Source organism: Thermobia domestica, chromosome 16 (genome assembly GCF_964235325.1).
Source record: "Thermobia domestica chromosome 16, izTheDome1.hap1.1, whole genome shotgun sequence".
In the NCBI taxonomy this organism is placed as follows: Eukaryota; Metazoa; Arthropoda; class Insecta; order Zygentoma; family Lepismatidae; genus Thermobia; species Thermobia domestica.
The window spans coordinates 37826289-37845458 of record NC_137469.1 but is presented as its reverse complement, the minus strand read 5'-3'; the positions used below and the strand labels follow the sequence as shown (position 1 = coordinate 37845458).

The following is a 19170-nucleotide window of genomic DNA, read 5'->3' as shown; positions in this document are numbered from 1 at the left end:
ATCCATCTTTAACGTGACAGTGGTAGAGTTTCAAATTCTTAAGTCTTTTTAAAGCTATTTTTTTTAAAAAGCACGCAAGTTTTTAATATTAAGTTACTATTACAAAATAATATTGATCAAGTTTTTTTTTCTTTTTTTTTAATCTATTGGTAATTAACCTCTCCCAAGGTCATGACAATTTGTTATGATATTCGATGTTCAGTTGTTTTGTTATCTGTTATTCACATGTTACATAATCCTCTTCATTGATTGATTCGTTGAGATGATGCGGTTGTTGAAAGTAGAACTTCCATTGAAGTTTGTTTAGTCTTAAGCGATTTGTATTGAATTACGTTCTTTCTGTTCCATTATACCCAGAACATAGTTTTCCGCGAATGAAGGTGTTTGCCGGGGCTGAGCTGTTTTTCTGCTGTTTCGTATGGAATAAAGACACCAGTTTTCATGGCCAGTGACAATGCAGTAAAGAATACGCTTTCTGTATGGTAATGTGTTGTGCAATGTCTGGAAATGGAAAATGAAATCGTTCAGTTTAACGTCCCACGATTATTATGTCCTTTAGACTAAGGGAGACGATGATTAAAGCAAGTGAATGATGATGGAAGAATTGGTGGAATGAGAAAGTGGAAGTAAATGGGAGTACCCCTAGCAAACCCACGGACCCAATGTTGACCACCACAAACGTACTTGGGTGAGGATGGAACTAGAGGCCTCACGCACCAGAGGTAAGCGCTCTATGACTGAGCCATCATGTCTCCAAAATATGACTAGAGAAAAGATAATTCTACAAAGGGAAGATATAGAGGGGTAAAAAGTTACCTCAGTAAGGAAGCTAAAGTAAAGAGGAATTAAAATAATAATAATAATATAAATTGAAGGTAACACACAGTAATTGAAGGTGAAAAATGGTATTTCAATTTGTCAAAAGATAAAAATGGTCTATCCACAGGAGAAATTTACATAGTGCAGTATATATCATTTTTGTGCTTAATTTCCCTTCAAGACTCAGTAATCTACTATGCATTATATGAGAAGAGGTTGTCACGTCTAGAAGTCATATCTTCACAATAATGCCTATTCAGCGAATATGGGAGCCAGGCTCTTAATCGTTGCTCACAAGTAATTCTTAAGACTACTATGAAAAGATTTCACGCATCTGATGCGCTAATGTCTCAATTGCACACTTGAAGTTAAAATTCTTAAAGCATTTCAGGTAAATCACTTGAAAAGTAAGATGGTATTTATCTGTACTGTATGAAGAAAATAAGTTAAAGAAAGAAAAAAAAGAAATATTGATTATGTTTCTGTGTTCATATAATAATAAGCTGCTGACGAAAGTATGGGTTCCTGCTAAAAATTTCGGTACTAATATATATATATATATATATATATACGCATTCTTGAGTTTAAGTTAATAGATTTAAAATCAACCTTAAATCATTCATTATCAGAAGCGTAATAAAAAAATATGTATGATACATAAAATTTGCGGTGAACTTCAATATAAAATTATGCTTGTAGAAATTTAATGCAATTTTAAAAAAAAAATCAGTTCTTATGTTTCAAAAAGTATACTACGTATTTGTGGTCGGAAGTTTGACATAATTTTCAGTTTGTCGAAGAAAAGGAAAAAAGAAAAAGAAAAGAAAAGAAATCACGAGAGTGCTGATGTAAATATTGTAGTTTTTACATGGTTTCGGAAGCATGTACAGGGTTCCTAGTGGTCAGGGAAAAAGGTGCAAGACAGGGAAAGTCAGAGAAATTTTATAAAATGTATTTTTTCTAACATTAATTGTACACCATTTTCAGCTTAGCCATCCATTAATGATCACAGTGTGAAACGTTGCTCAGATTTTTATGGGTTTAAGTGGAATTAACGTATGAGCAATTCATTATTATTTGTCTCTATAGAATAAAATGTTCTCATAAATAAACATTCACCGTTATTTATTCCTTATGTATATGTCAACGTCATCTTACAACTGTCATGAAAGTCAGTTAATTTCCTTGTGCAAAGGTCAGGGAGAAGTCAGGGAAATAGATTTCTCCAGATCAGTAGAAACCCTGATGTAGTTGTTTCCAAAAGCATTGTAATTACTAACTTTTTAAAAGTCTAACCCTTTCGGCGAAAGACTAAATTAAAGTCGGAAAGATAGAGAACTATCTCCGACCGTTCTATATATGTACCAAAAACACCTTTGAGCATTGATAATGGCAACGTAAGCAGTTTGGAATAAAGTGATTATTAAGAAACTGAAAAAGACAAATACAACATGATAATCAATTTCCTGTTAGTAACATTTATTTCACTATACTTTCATTAATTTGACAACAATGGACTTGGTTACTAAAAATTTTCTTTTACATGCAAATGAATTATTGGGAAATTTTCTACTTTTTTTTTTTTTTTTTTTTTTTTAATACAGAGATTTTTTTATTCCTATTCTGTCCTACCCTAAGCTTTGATGAAAAGTACAGGTAATAATGCACGAAATATTGGAGATTAAACGGAACAGAAGTAGGCACAATGGCTCACAGTGCTAGAGCGTTCACGTCCGGTACAGGGGATTCTTAATTCGATTCCCGGCCATGTGAGGTTGTGATGGACAGCATCGTGTTTGTGGGTTTTCTCGCGGTCCTTCCACCAATTCTTTCATAATATTCACTTTAATTAAGCATCCATGTTTTATCGTAAAGGAAATAACCGTGGAACTTTAAAGATTTCATTTAAAAATGAAAGGGATATAAATTAGACAAGTAAGTTAGTTTTTACATATATACATTACATCATTAATATCAAAAAGATTATATTCTATGTGCCATGCGATTGTAAGATGAATATTATATATTTGTTATGTATTGTCTAGTATTACATTGAAGACCAATGTGTTTTGTATTTTTAATACAGGTTAAACCTTCTACTCCTGGTGCTATATAATCTTCATCTGAAGAAAGAGGGCTGGAGCAAAAGAGGATATTTCCACTGGAAAACACATATTTATACGTTTATTGATAAACATTGGACTGTTTTGTTTGGGAAGAATGTGTAAGTACGCATGAAAAAGCGGCATTGTCGTAACTAAACGCATATATCAATAGTGACGGTCAGGAAAATTCCTGGGTGAGTAAGGAAGTGATCAACGCCCAGGCCAAACCACTTAAGCTAGAAACTTGAAATTTTGACAATGCGTAGGATTTGTGATGTAAGTTGCCACTAAGGTAGGATTTAAAAGAAAGAAAAAAAAAAAATCAACCAGGAAGCGGGATGGGGGATATAGGGTTTGCAATTATTATAGCCAAATATCGCTATCTCTGAAGGTAGAGACATGCTATTTGGTATATGAACTTCCTATTAAAATATACAGGGTGGTCCATAAGTCTTAATACAGTGTATTATTTTGGAAACAAACATGATTAAATCAAATATGACTAGCGGAGGGCGGACTTGGGTAAAGGAGAAATCTGTAAGTTTTACGTCCCACAGTTATGCCGGTTAGGCTAAAGGAGACGGTGATTATGAGAAATGAGTGAAATGGTGGAATGAAGAAAGTGGGAGGAAACGGGAGAACCCCGAGAAAGCCCACGAGCACGGTGTTTGTCCACCACAAAGTCCACACGGCACGATTGGGTAAAGGAGCTATCGATTGATGAATGCATTGTGAATGGCGGCCATCTTCTTGAATCCAGGCTATTTTTTTCAAATTGGAAGGTAGGCATGTGCCACATCAATTAACGCTTTTTATTCAGCGGAAAGCAGTCCCGCAAGCAGAAATGAGTTATCATGTTTCGTTTCAAAGTTATGACGCCCCAAAGTCCTACCTACAGGATGTGTTCCACATGTTGCCCGTTCATTGCAATACACAACCAGAGTCTCTCAATCCAGTCCTCCTGTGCGTAACAACACAGCGGGGCTGATGCTATTACAGGCATCCTGAATACGTCCCTGTAGGTATGCAACATCCCGAATCTTCTTCTGATACACCAGGTGTTTTAAGTGTCCCCATAAAAAAAATCCAAGGGAGTGAGGTCCGGCGACCGGGTTGGCCACTCCACAGGACCCCGGAGACCGATCAAACGTCCAGAAAAATGCTGATTCAAGCATTCCCGCACAGGCAGCGCATAGTGCGGTGGGGCACCATCTTGCTGAAAACATCGCGGCAATGTGGGATCAGGGCGGAGAAGCAACTGAAACACCAACTCCTGTAACATGTCCAGATAGCGGACACCATTTAGAGTACCAGGAATGAATAAGGGTCCTATGATTGACGTGTTCCATATGCCACACCACACCATGATATGAGCAGGGGTAACCCTCTTGTAGGGATTGATCGCTGCAGGTTTGCATACGACCAATATCGCGTGTTCTGGCGATTCACTTTCCCATCCAAATAAAACTTTGTCTCGTCTGTTAAGAGAACGCTGGCTGGGAAATGCGGATCTCGGTCATATTGTGACAAAGCCCAATTGGCGAATTCCATGCGCCGGTCTGGATCATCCTCTAAAAGATTGTGGACAAACTGCAGCTTGAAGTTATGCCACTTGTTCGTATGGATCTCATCACAGAAGCACGTGGTACGCCTGTTATCGCTGATAGTTATCTTGTGCTGCGCTTCGGACTTTTCACACTCGCAGTAAGTACCATTGTGGATGTCTCCTCATCTGTCGCGGTTCGTAGGAGACCTGACCGTGATCTGTCGGCAACATTACCAGTTATACTGAATTTCCTAATGTGGTAGCTAACGGTGTTGTGGCTTATTGCAGGTCTTTCGGGGTGGCGCGCGTTGAGGTCCTGGGCATTCACATGACTGCTTCTTTTCCCAGACATTAGGATGATCTCAGTTCTTTCCTGCTTCATTAGTGCCATCTCTCTCTCTACCTGCAACGAAAAGAAAACACGTCAAATTTGGGGCGTCAGGTCTTTCTTACAGCGTTAGTGCCATGTCGCTCTCCCTGCAAGGAAACAGAAAACCGTCAACTTTGGCGCGTCATAACTTTGGAACGGGACATGATAACGCATTTCTGCTTGCAGGACTGCATTCCCCTGCAAAAAACAGTGTTAATTGATTATTCACATGCCTACCTTCTTATTTGAAAACATTAACCTGAATCCAAGATGGCCGCCATTCATCACGCAAGCATCAATCGGTAGCTCCTTTACCCTAGTCCGCCCTCCGCTAGTCAGATTTGCTTTAATCATGTTTGTTTCCAAAATAATCCATTGTACTAAGACTTATGAACCACACTGTAGTTAAACGTGTGTTTCACAGTTTTTTTAAATTTCTTCGAGAAGGGCACAAAAATGGTGGGGTTTAAATTGTTAGAGCAAGATGACCATTTCTCAAGATCCTTGAAGATTAAAAACAAGAGATTTGTACGTAGACTTTTCATTTAAAATAATTTGTGACGTGTTTTTGGTATTTTTTTCTACAAGGGGAGAGAAAAAGAGAGAGAGTTACAATTGTTAAAATAGGATGGCCATATCTCTAATGCCTTAAGATGAAAGACATTAAATTTGGTATTTAGACTTTTCACTTAAAATAATTAAAGATTTGTTTTAGCATTTTTTGACATTTCCCCTAGAAGAGACGAAAAAAATTTAAGAAAAAAAGAAGGATGACAGTTATAATTGTTGTAATAAAATAGCCATATCTCGAAATCCTTTAAGGTTAATAATATGAAAATTGGTATTAATCTTTAATTTAAAATAATTAAGACGTTAGTCAGCGTTTTTTGATATTTTCTTTAGAAGGGAAGAAAATAGGATGGACGTTGTAATTGATATATTAAGAGGGCCATATGTCGAAATTCCTTAGATTAGAGACATATTACGGATATGGAACTTGGTATATGAACTTCTTATTAAAAACAAATGGGAATATGCCAGAAATTCTGCCACAGCGTTTTCGTAAATTCTCATTTTAACGAGAGAAGAGGACAATTTCTATTTTCTTGATCTATAAAAGCGTCTTCGATGTCGTCCGTCTCATCATCAAGGAAAAACGGACGAACCACTTTAAAATAGATTTTTGAACATAGTAGCATTTGGGCTGACATGTGTTTTTATCATTTTACTTTGCTTAAAATGCGTATTCTAAGGAGAAAAATGGGTTTAAATTTTTCGCATAGAATAATACCATAAACGCATTCTTACCGTGCGAAGAACGAAAGGAAAGCCGAGCCGTAGGCCGAGCAAATATGAGGGTCTCGGGGCGAAGTTTCCAGCTAGTCGAAGGGTAGTATGTTATATAAATTAGGAAGCCTGCGCTCCCTCGTTATTGGTTCATATCACCTACAAGCAGTTGATATGATTAGAAATTCTCAGAAAAAATTAGACCATATTGGACGACATTGTATTTTTTAAGAAAGTTATCATAGAATTTTGATTTAAATCTTTTGATGGAAAGAGGGGGGGTGTCAGTCCTCATTTAATTGACTTGAACTATAAGAATAGAGATTATGTGACAGCGGCAATAAACACATACATCATAGTATGTTAAAATCGAATAATATTTACAAAAGTTATCGTAGAATATATATATATATATTAAAGCTGAGGAAGTTCACTCTTTCAATCTCGATTGATTTTAAGTCCAAGTATGGGAATGATTGTAAAGCCTCAAAAAGTATACGAAAGACTTGGATCACATTTCTTTTTATTCCGAGAAGCAGGGGAGTAATCTATAGTACATTAGGGGACTAAATTCACCACTCACTTTTGACTTATTTTAATCCAAAGCACTTGGGATTACGAAAATGAGTTAAAGAAAATGTACATTATATTATATCAAAAGCGAATTTTAGAAAATTTATCATGGAAGATATCGGGGAGGGGTAGGTAAAGCCACTACTTAATTCTTTACTGTTTTTTTTTAACTCCGTACAGAAGGTATGTTTGGGAAGTCTCAAAGAAAATCTGCCACATATTATACCAGAATCGAAGATATTTAACGAAAATGATTGTGGAATATATTTTTGATATGGGGGTGGATGGGTGAACTATAGTTCTATACTTGACCTATTTTAATCCCAAACTGTGAAGATAGTCACAATGCTATAAGAAAATATACAGAAATATACAGTAAATTTTGTCGTAATTTGTGTGGTTTTTATGTGATTTATATATTAATTCTTAGACCTGCAAGGTGAGTTGAGTTAAAAATCAGTATATGTATCTGAACTCAAAGTTTTTAATTTTTCACAGGAAAAAGAAGAAGAAGAATATATTTGGAACAATTGCTGGAGCGATTTCTAACTACAGTCGTCGATATTTTACGTCGGGAGTTGCAGAGTTAAACCAGTCGGGATGGTGGAAATTGAGCCAATTTCTTCCTCCAGAACTTATGCTTTTGCAGCGTAAGTTTTTATTAAATTTTACCTTCTTTAACTCTTTCACCTATCTTTCAATTTTTAATGGTAAGCAATTTTCTAGCTTTTGTGAATGATGTTCATAGTATACGTGTAGTAGGTAGTATTTTGATAACATTCATCACCACAAGGAATTGAACTTTTTCTTCCGAAACTTTGTATATTAGAATTCAAAGTTGAATTTTCTTGTAAGTAATACTCTAAATTCATTGACTAGAGATGAGTTCGAATGAGGGAAATTCCAGTGATTAGCTCAGGTAAATTACACGTTTACCTCGGACATTATCCTTCATTGTCAGATTGTAACAGTAGAAAGTAGTGCACATTATGCAGCTTACTTTATCACAGTTATCTACATTGTAAACAGTTTTTCTTTATATTCTCTTTTTCCAACTTACGATCATTAAAACTGGTTAATTCTCCCAAGCGTTCGGCTCGTATGCAAATTGCCTCCACGCTAGTGACATCTATTGGTGTCAGATATGAGGGAGCGTAGCGAGCTACAGATGTTAGGCTGACCGTAAAATATTGAAAATTAGTAAGACTTGTAATATCTTGAAGTAATATCTTGTTATTGAAGTAGTGTAATTGTTGAGAAGAAACATAGTATCCTACTCACTCACTATTATTTGCAGTTCAATCTCAAAATAAGTAAAATGTCTGACTTATGATCTGTTAATAATATCGTGATACGCCTTCACACTATTTATGTTTATATTTTTAAGGTTCAAAATCAAATGCTAAAGATGGGTCGTCTTCTAGCACTTCACCCATGCAATCAGGTATAAAAATAAAAGATTTTGCAAGAATTTCAAACAATACGACAATCGAAGATAGTTCGGATGGAAATTTTGTGTCAGTGGTAAGTGTATTTAATATTTATAACTTATAGTTTCAATAAAAAAGATGATTTGCGTAGTTTCATTTCGATCCGAAAAAATTCACACACTTTTACCTTCTGTCAGCTCTTTCGGATAATTTTACATTTTGAAACTTAAAGATCGAGTAGGAATTTACCTGTTCCTTGGTTAATCTCTTCCTCACAGATGTTCTACAAAACAACTTTCAGAGGCTGTTGAGAAAACTCCCAAAAACTTCAATACTCACTTATGAAGAATACATTTATAGACAAACGAAGAAAAATAACGATTTCTGAACTCACCATTGTAATTCATAGTAGCCAGTCCTCGTTGTTAATCCATTTCTTGCATTACGTTTCCTCAAAACTTATATTGCATTGTTGTACCTCGCTTAGAATTGTTGGAATGTTGTAAGCGGGTGAAAGTCTTGGATCCATTTTTCATCAGCAGTTACGATTCGATCCAGAATGAGGACATCATCTTCCACACCGCTCTTCCACTGGGTGTAAACATCCACCACACACTGCTGCTACATCTGTTGTGCTGTAAGAAAATGCGGAACCCATGTAGAGCAAACCTTCTTCATTTTCAAATGATCACGCAAAATTCAATGGACGGTGTCCTTCGCTATGCCTAAATGTTCACTTAGCGCTCTCATAGACTTATGTCCATCATCAGGAATAATTACTGCAACAGTATTCACTAGCGTCTCGTTAATCACGGAAGCGCCTGATTCGCACCCATCTTCGAACAACTTGTGCCATAGATACACTGTGTCTCTACTTAGTCTGTCAGATTGATCTGTGTCTTAGATTGGTATATGTATGTTTCCGCAACACTTTTCCGTAAACGCCAACAAAATTTTATGACAGTCTCTGTCATCTTGAGAGTTCCTCCGTAGCTAAGCGGTTAGCGTGCGCGCCTTTGGCGTGGAAGACCCAGGTTTGATTCCCGGCGGGAGCTCATGTGGTTTGAATTCCACGTTAATCAGTAGGTCCCGTTTTATATAGCCTCGCTGCTAAAAAGGTCGTTAAACTCAAAATCAACTCAACTCAACCTGTCATCTTGAATACTCATCGCGAAAAGCAATCTTAAGCACAAAAACCTGGAAAGGTAAACGAAACATGTTCAACGTAAATCAACACACCTGCTCACTAACGTGGTTTAGAATGAGATCATTTTGTTGTGGCTTATTTTTTTATTAACGTACGTAAACGAAATACAACTAATAATCCAAACACTATAAAGCATATGTACTACTTTTTCTTTCTTTTCCTCTTTGTTCATTTTTTTCTTTCTCTTTCCCAGCTTGCCGCAATGAAACTACTCTCGTACCATGTCTACATTTACTTTCCACCGCAAGCTGGGGACGATGAATTTCAATACAAGCACCGTTAGTGTTTGTTTGGATATATTGTGAAATTAACACAAAGTTACTTGTTGAAAATTTAATTCTATAATTGAGCAAAGGTCAATAACGTGATCGCATAACATATATATTGAAACTATAACTTCACATCCAATTATGAACAAACAATACCATTAACTACATGTTATAAAATTTTACAATGTACAAAAAGATTTACTTGATTTTGAACTCGATATTTATCTTTCTTTCTTATTTGCTTTTATCATCACGACTGGTGACTATGCATTCAATTTATATCATACTCACAATAGAGGCCTTTTCGGTGTTAATCATGGAGTTCGCTGCTATTCACACTAGTCGGTCGCACAAGGTTGAAGAAGAACACTGCTGATCCTGTGGGTCGAAATCCTAGATTACCCCAACTTCAGCTTTTCGAGTGGATCAAACGTTTCCACGCTAATGTCTTTAGAATTCTTCTTCAAACACATTAACTGACAAAATTCCTCTTTTGATGATCACAGTTGTAAAAAGATACTTGAACACTCACTTAACTACAACACAGTCGCTGATTTTACGCAAGACCTACTAGATTTCCACTAACAGGGTGGGCGTGCGCTGGGTGCGTTTAGCACCCCTGCCACGTTCGGATTCTGCCGCCCGAATGAATTGTGTCTTCAGCCAACATTTGTGTGCTTTGAGTCCAAAGGGAAAATCCCGGTTTTCACTAGCAACGCTACTGACTGATACAGTGGTTAAAATTAGCGATGAGACCACTTGTTGGAATGCTCTGTAAAGCGATTTTCTTTCTTTTTCGCCATATAAGGTGTTATGGGCGCTTTGATCGAAGCCAGACACACACACACACACACATACAAACATAAATATATGTATATGCTTGCGAGAGAGAGAGTTCTTGGAACTTTTCCATACGAGGTTTCGTTAATAAGTTAAAATTAACACTGCAAGGACTGTCCTTTTTGATTTCGACGAAAAGAATTAACGAGTTTCAAAACAATCGGTGATAAGAAACATATGACAACTTTGCTACAATACAGAATTAATCATCCTACACGATGAGATTAGTGCCGAGACCATAGGCAGTGTTGCCAAGACAGAACAAGCTCTGTTTCACTTTACGTCATCTGCGACAGCCTTTATAAATGTCTTAATGTAAGTCAGATTACTCACAGATTGGTACTCTTTAAACAACGCCGTGCCCAGGTAGTTTCAACCTGAATATTTGTTGATTTTCAATATTCAACAAAAACTGTATTTTTTAAAGCGGAAGCGCTTTGTACGACACGTAAATATTGTTTGGATCAAGAATTTGCATGAATGTGTATTCAGCTAAGAACATTTGAATGAATAGTCTTCTGCAGAAAGGGGATATAAAAATTTGGAATAAATTGCCAGTAGAGTTGTCACTCTTGAATTTTTACGCATCTTGATGTATGTATTAATGTTTTTACATTAGCAACATCTCTTAGAAATTATTCACCAATCACAAGAATAACGACGTCAAATTTAGTTTGCTACAAATCTCAAATTTGTAATACTTTTTCCTAAGCTCTTTATCCAATAAACCCTTTAAATGTGAATTTTGTTATGCAAAGACATTTCATTTTTGTAAAGATGTCTCTACCTTACTATATTTTCTTTAGAAATTTCATTTCATTTAAGTATTTGTTCCCGTCTACTCTTTACTGATTTCTCTATTTCCGTGATTACGATTACGTGTTATCTACATGCACTTTCATGATATTAACTTGCACACAGTAAGACTTTCGCATTGACTCTTATATCATCTGCAATCCAGCCTACATAATCCGCATACGGAAAAGCTGTTTCAAACCAATCATTGTTATTTCTTCTGTTGCTATCTTGAAAGTCAATCTTACCAATACTAAATGGTTATTGCGCTCTTTTTGTTTCTTTTTTCAGGATTCTGTTGAAGATCAGGAATCTAATATCAGTGATAGAGAAAGTATTCGGTCGGCGTCGCTTTATTCTAGTCAGAACATCGATGACTCTAGCATGTCAGCTTTTGATGAAAATAGCACAGATTTCCGATCTGAGTATGACACTACTCCAGGCTGTAGTAACGATGTTTTTAGTTCACAGTCTTGGCAGTATCCCGATTTCAGTACGAGTAGAGGTACAAATGATATGTATTCTAAAAAATACGTGGAGCCAACGGAAACATTATCAGATTGTTTATTTGCTGATGATGATTCTCCCGATATTGATATGAATATTGATATTGAGAATGCGGATGCGTTGGATGTTCTTGGCCAGCCTGCAGGGTTAGACATTCATTCGTTATTACCGTCCACCAAAGATTTGTCATCGGAAAATAACCCTTCGATTTCAGTGAAAGAAGAAAAAGAAACTGTGCTTAAATGTGGTTTTAAGAACAAAACAAATATTACTGAAGAGACAGATCCACTTGCGTGTAATACAGACACGAATATTAAAGTTGAAGATGTTAAAGTTGAAGTTGACGAAAACGACCTTTCATACTCAAACATAACAAGTAATAATTCGAATAACATGACTACACAAGACTTAGCTGGTGAGAGTGAAATTGAAAATGTGATAGCTGAGCCCTTGCAAGTTCCAAGTTGGTTTGCGTCAAGAAAAAGGAGTGATCCAACGGAAGTGTTTATGTCAGAAGAAAATAATGCTAAGCTGAAACGGTTTTCAAGGTACGTATTAATGTATTAATATTATTATTTATTCACCAGCAAGCTTTCGGTTTGCTGTACACTAGGTGAAAGTCGTGCTTAATTAAAAACTCTAATTGTTTACATTCATTTTTATTTTTAAACTCTACTCACCAACTAATTTGCGGCTGTACAAGTAATAATCTAAATATGGTTACTGTTCTTGCCGTATTTTGAAATAATTAAATTAAGGCAATACAGTTTTTAAGTTGCAATTAAATTGTCACAATAGTTTTAAATCGGCAAGTTGCCTGCATGCTAGGTTCAACTACTGGCATCAGGCAGCGAAGGTAGTGACATCTGTTAGGAATTAGCGTGACACAGATTGAGACGTTTTTATTATTATTATTATTATTATTATTATTATTATTATTATTATTATTATTATTAGTAGTAGTAGTAGTAGTAGTAGTAGTAGTAGTAGTAGTAGTAGTAGTAGAAGAAGAAGAAGAAGACCTTTATCAGGTTAATCGCCACAGATTTGGAGTCACCATGTCCATCTACCCGGTGCCTCTACCATTTCGCCCCACCTCTCTTTGGTATGAATTGGGGTGAGATAAACTACTTATTTTCAATACCAATGAAAGAGCGAATTCCACCCACACTCCGTTGTGAGTAGTAACTCCTAACCAGGCTAACCCCTTGTGGTTCGCTGTATAATGTGTAAATGAAAACATGAATGCATTTTGGTTCTAAGAAATTTAGTGTGATTCACAATTCTTTAGAAATGTTTAAAAAGTATGTTTATCAAGTGTCTGGGTAGATTACATTGTTTGCCAAGAAATGGAACTGTACATATGAACAAGACTAACCTTGAACTTCCAAGTGGTCCTGGAGCACCTTTGCCGTCGTCGTCTTTTTCTCCGGATAGATGGACCAAGTGACTTCAAATCTGTGGCGATGAATCTGATGTAGGTGATGGTTTCTATCTTTCTCTTTATGTCGACTCGATCAGATTAAGATGTGACTTTTGATATCGGATTACAGCTTTGAACGTAGAATAACTAACATTCAGCATCTGGATCTGACTCAGTGTCAAGACAAGAAACTGAGTTATACTGTCTGAGTGGCGACCAACAGCCAATGCCTAATTATTAGAATTTTGCAACTAAAACTCTAAAGACTAAGACCACGTCTAACAGACTCCTAGCAAGGATAGAGTGGAAAGACCCGAAATCTCTCAATCATAAAGTTTTATACGATTTAACACTTCCGTGTTTTCATTGTTCCTTTTCGTCTTGAATTGGGTTCTTTTATTATTATTTTAACATCAGACGTTTGTCACCTCATGGCTTGCCCAATATATGTGTGTCATGAAATTTTGACAGCTCGCGATTCTACTAAGCGTTCTTTAAAAACATACAGGAAATTACAATGTCAGTTGTTTCTTAACATTTTCACGTTGCAACATAGTCATGCGTTTGCATTTACATTCTGTTTGAGTATAATGACTTAATATTGCTTTAAACCTCAAGTTTTTCTTCCTTGTTGCTAATGCACTAGCCGAATTGGTCTTTGGACATTGAACTTTATAATTTAGACTGATTTTTACAAATGCCGAAAATCAAAAGTGATGCTACAGTAGTAAAAGTAGTAATAATAATAATAATAATAATAATAATAATAATAATAATAATAATAATAATAATAATAATAGGAAGAACGTTAGTAGTAGCATTATTATGATTTCTAAACACCATATCATTGTTAAAGAGTTCTCTGTAGCTAGTAGTTCTAAAAAGAAAGAATGAATGAAAAATAAATCTTTTTATTTCTACGTCGTGCAATTGTGACCTTTAGTGTGTTTACACACGATACCGGCAAAGCCGGAGCCAGCACCAACGTACTTTACACATAGGGCCGGCAATGCCTGTGGAAGCCCCGGCAAAGCTGTTGCTTGCGCTGCTTTTCACATGTGACCAGAAGTGCCGGCGCTGAGAAGTGGCTTATAACGTGAAAGAGAGAACTGGGAAGTAGTTTAGGACATGAAAGACAGCATATGAGTCCAGCTATCAACAAAAGACATCTCCTTTCCTTGTGCAAATGAGTCACTTATCCTCAGGTATCTTTCAAAGAACATTTGTCTGTGCTGGTTTCGTTTCAATATAATAATAATTATATTTTAACGTGTCAATAAATATTCTATTCTGTTATTGTTGAGTGGAACCGAGGGAAGTGATCGGCACACCATTATGGTTTAAATAAAAGAAAAAAAATAGTCAGGATTTTTTTCATATGTTTATGTTAACAATGTTTCAAACTGAAAATTACACTTAAATTAATTCCCAGAAATGAACAATATCGACTGCACACATTTGTGGGAGTAGGCACTAACGAATTAAGAATAAGTTTGTGAATATACATATTACTATATATAAGAAACGTTTATTTTAAATTTAGTGTCTTTTTTAAGAACATCATTAAAGAAATTAATATACAACAACATACATTATTACGCTGACCTTCCAATTTCCATAATATTGATTTAACAGACTGTAGAAATCCACAATATGTAATAAAATAAGATTTTAATGCATTAGTAGGCTACAGTAACATACAGTCAAAGAGAGGGGGAGAGAAAGAAAGAAACTTAAAAAAAAAAAAAAAAAAAAACGGAAAAAGAAAATATTCAACGGAAATTGAATATCCAAATTTCCTATATTGTATTTGATTATATCTGTTTAGAGGGAAATCGGTTGCCCCAGATTTGTCACATTTTATTCGACAAAAATTATTTAAAGAGAAATCGGTACTCTAGGTTCCTGAGAGGAGAAGTCGGTACTCGATAAGGGGAACCTCCAACCCAAGAATGGATAGTGAATCGTCTAAATATGTATTTGGGAACTGTTAACGGCACCTTGCTCCAAAGATTGAATCTTGAAAAGGTATTCAAGGCTATCAGTCTACACCTTACCGATGCCCACCGATGGGAAAGCAAGTGTAACGTTTGGAAGCTGTACGAGCATCATCTGACCGACTCAAAGGTGGCGGTACGTCGCTATATTGGATGGGACGTAGGTGTATCTTTCCAACTCGGTAAATCAATAAGTTATCATGTACAGAGACAAATGGCCGAATTGCTTTACAAAGTAGTTCGAGCATGCAAAGAGAATTTTCCGAAATGGTTCGTATTGGTTACCGACTACTGTCACCAAGGTGTAAACTGGAGATTCATAGGGTGTAGAAGTACGTCGAAGCCAATTCGCAGTGCTACTAAGAGGAGATCCTGAGGCCGATATACGAGCTGGAGCTATCAGAAATGTACGGAAACGAGGTGAACATGGCCCGATCCATCAAGATAAAGCTTCATCACATACCTCAAGATCGTTCCTGCATTCTATCAGAATATGAAGGAGACTATTGAAAGACAGACTTCCTTCAACGAAATACCTATGAATTCTTTAGACAAGTCCAATGGACTTGCGAATTAAGACTGCTTAAAAAAGCTTTAGGTAAAAATCATGTGACAACTATGAGTGGACCTGGAAAACTGTAAAAGAGGAATGGAACAAGATCCCCATCGTAGTTCTCCAACGGAGCATGCAGCAATGGAAACTACATTATCGGGCTATCGTTCGATAGCAGTGAGCACACCATGGATTTTCGTAACTATTTGATAAGTACTATTTGACCACACATACTCGGAATAGCCTCTGTTATACGATTTTGATTTATATTTAAAGCTAAGTAAGTTCATATTATATATGTGTCATAGATTTATATATGTCGTATTTACTTGAATATAAATAGTTATTTTTTCTCGAAATTAAGGTGTTATAATTAAGGCGCGTATAATCAATAGTACTTTTTTTTTTTTAAATACACCAAGCAATAGAGTTGACAAAAGAGAAAATGAGTAGTTTGACGTAACATTATTAAATCGCCCCCCCCCCAAAAAAAAACTGCCATTGTTTGAATTTTCTGTGTCAAAATTCACAGGAGAATTCAACTTGGAAGGAGAACAATAATTTGCGAATTTTTACAATATAAAGTAGTTCTGTTATCGATTGTTTAATGTTTCAGATCATAACCCTGCATGTACGTTCAGACACGGTGTTTTTCAGAATAGATAGAAGTGCTACCGGTATCTCTGTATGGAAAGATATTTGTAATAGGTCACTGACTCTGTTGCTAACAATAGCCATTAGTTTGATAGGTGCATAAAAAATCTGTAGTGATCTTATAGAAGTGCTTGTATTCGTATGATAAATGGATTCAGAAAACCGACAGACGTATTTTAGGAGAGCGCTTGTATTCGAATAAATATATGATATTGTATATTTGCAATTATTTTAAACTGTTGTTTTCAGGTGTATTCCTATGAGTAATTACGAAGAACAGGTGCTACTGAATCATCTAAGTAAGAAAGCCAAAGCACTTTCCGTACCTGCTGCAAGAAGACTGTACAGAAAGCTTGTAGTTCGAAAATTAAAGAGAGAACATCATCTACCGTTATTCAACTTGGATAAATTTGTTACTGGTGAAGAGAGGTCCATGGAAAAACGGAAAAAAGGTTCTACGGATAGCAGAGTATTAGATCGTTTTCAGGTAAGAATTCATATTTTGACAATTAAAATCGTAGAATACTGGAGTTCCAAAAGAGTTGCTTATGGTATTTGTTAGAAGGATAAGAAATAATGTGACGTACAGAAGAAAAGAATGAAAATTTTTTGTTCGAGTCGAACAGAAGTGTAATACACCTGTTTTTCCGTATCAGCTCATCAACCCTCACAGTGTTGTTCTCTGTGACTGCACAGACAGAGTGTCCTGCGCATGGCGAATCTTGAACAATTGTTACACCCAGTTTCAACTTATCTGCCCACTCGTACAACTTTCACTATATTGCACTCCCATCCAACGATAAATTTCGATTGGTTTCAACCCTTCTGCTAACATAAATCTAATGACACTTCGCTGCTCCACGTTGGTGGAAATTTGCAAGCATTCCGCCATCTTGTTTTACTGATTCCCAGCTCGCAATATATTGACAATCATTATTTAAAAAATTAAATTTAATTTAAAAGATTAGTAAAATATTTTGAAAGTTTTTTTTTTTTTTTTTGAAGTAATTAAACTCATTTTTCTCTGATCTTATTGGATACACTTAAAACATCCTCAAAATATCACTGAAACGCGAAAGCAAAAGTAATGCAAAATGATAAATACATTATTGGATTCGTACGTATTGAAGAGTTTTGAAGATAGGGGAAAAAAAGCTATTTAGAACAATAAATAGGTAGAAAACACAAGGAACAAACGTGGTAAACGTTAAATAAAAGCCTGTGTTTATAACGAAGATTTGCTACAAATAAGTGAAAGACGATTTTTTCCGCAATCGGAAAATTCATTGTTGCTTGACTTTTCAGCACTGGTAAATTCAGATTTCTTCCAGAGGACTTGCAATATGCAAGGTAGGATGTGAAAGTAGTACTTCGGAAATAATGTTCAACACAGATCAGAGATATGCCCCGGGAGGGAATCAATCCCTCCCAGAGCCACCCCTCTTATCATCATTGCTTATCGGTATTGACGTGTGCAGCCATGTCAAAATATTTTGAAGTAGATTCATTTTTATATGTATTGTTTTGAACCTTTATACGAGCTTGTTTTTTTTCTAATTTATTTTAGTATAAACAATGTAACTCTATTTCACACCTTATGCTAAAACACAATGTTGATGAATGCCGTTGTCTTTTGAAAATGAGGTGAAAATTAAAAACTAAAAGAAGCTTTTTTAAATACATTCAGCAACGATATACTCTTCCTTCATATGCCCTTGTTGTATTACTTAGTGTAATTTCGCAATCCAAATTAATGTGTGACCTTGGAATTGTAATTGTATCGTTAATAGTTTCATTCAAATATTTGTATCAATAATGTCTACTTACTATTTCAATAATCTATTTATTGAAGGAATATGTTCTTTATGTTGGAAATCTGGCAATAGTTAAAACCTCGCAACGTGTATTTTAGGTTCGAAAACAAGAATAAAAAATTGAACTCCGACAGGGTTCTCACCGACCTGGGAAACCTGGAAAAGTCAGTGAATTTCACGCAAAGCTGAAAAAGTCAGGTAATTTTAAGTAGAGAATTTTACTTTTCAGAACCGTGCCTTATTCGCTATTTAGGAGGGGATGTTTATATATATATATATATGTATGTACAAGCGTAGTCGATGAGGAACCGTCTGGTGGGGAAAAATTGCTTTTTACATTATATAACTAGACCTGGAAAAAGGAAAAGTTAAGAAATACGTGCTCGCCAGATAGGTGAGAATCCTGTCCAACATGAGTACTCGCGAAACGAAATTGCAACAATGACACGTTCGTGGTCACTACCAACAACGAAAGGGGAGACACAATACCTGAACATATCGTGTATACTGTGGAAACCAGTATCTGGAACTATGTAATGCCTGTATTTATATTTTATAATATTGTTAGTGTACATAGCTTATCCTCATGTGATTAATTGACATTTATTCTATCCCCTGTTAATGCTTTTCTTCTTACCACCTTTGTCTCAAAAATATAGCTTTGGAAGGCAGCGAAAATTTGACCCAATTATTCAATGATTTTAGAAAACAGTAGCGAGAATAAGGTGAGGGTACACCAGATGAATAAGCATTATATCCAAATTAAAACTGCTATCCTTTAATCATTTTCTTTTAGGTCGCTGCTATGAGGGCTATTTATTTCTTTTTGAAATATATTGGTTTTTCATTTCCCTTTTATCTTTCTTGTAGAAGCCAAAAATGAAGGATGTCAATGAATCCAATTCCAATTCTTGTTCATTTTATGCACGTTTAATGGGGACCGAGCCGAGTTGCTTCGTTAGTCCTTACACTGAAAGGTAA

At 35.7% G+C, this 19170-nt stretch overlaps 1 protein-coding gene across 2 annotated transcripts in view; it reads left to right on the top strand.

Moving 5' to 3' along the window:
- Atac2 (Ada2a-containing complex component 2) overlaps positions 1 to 19170 on the top strand; it is a 39370-nt gene that overhangs the window by 8814 nt on the left and 11386 nt on the right. For both annotated transcript variants that reach the window (XM_081742327.1, XM_081742328.1), the window contains exons 3-8: positions 2906 to 3043; positions 7199 to 7350; positions 8088 to 8224; positions 11533 to 12296; positions 16625 to 16862; positions 19060 to 19166. In XM_081742327.1, the coding sequence (XP_081598453.1) occupies positions 2906 to 3043; positions 7199 to 7350; positions 8088 to 8224; positions 11533 to 12296; positions 16625 to 16862; positions 19060 to 19166 (1536 nt within the window). The remainder of the gene's footprint in view (positions 1 to 2905; positions 3044 to 7198; positions 7351 to 8087; positions 8225 to 11532; positions 12297 to 16624; positions 16863 to 19059; positions 19167 to 19170) is intronic.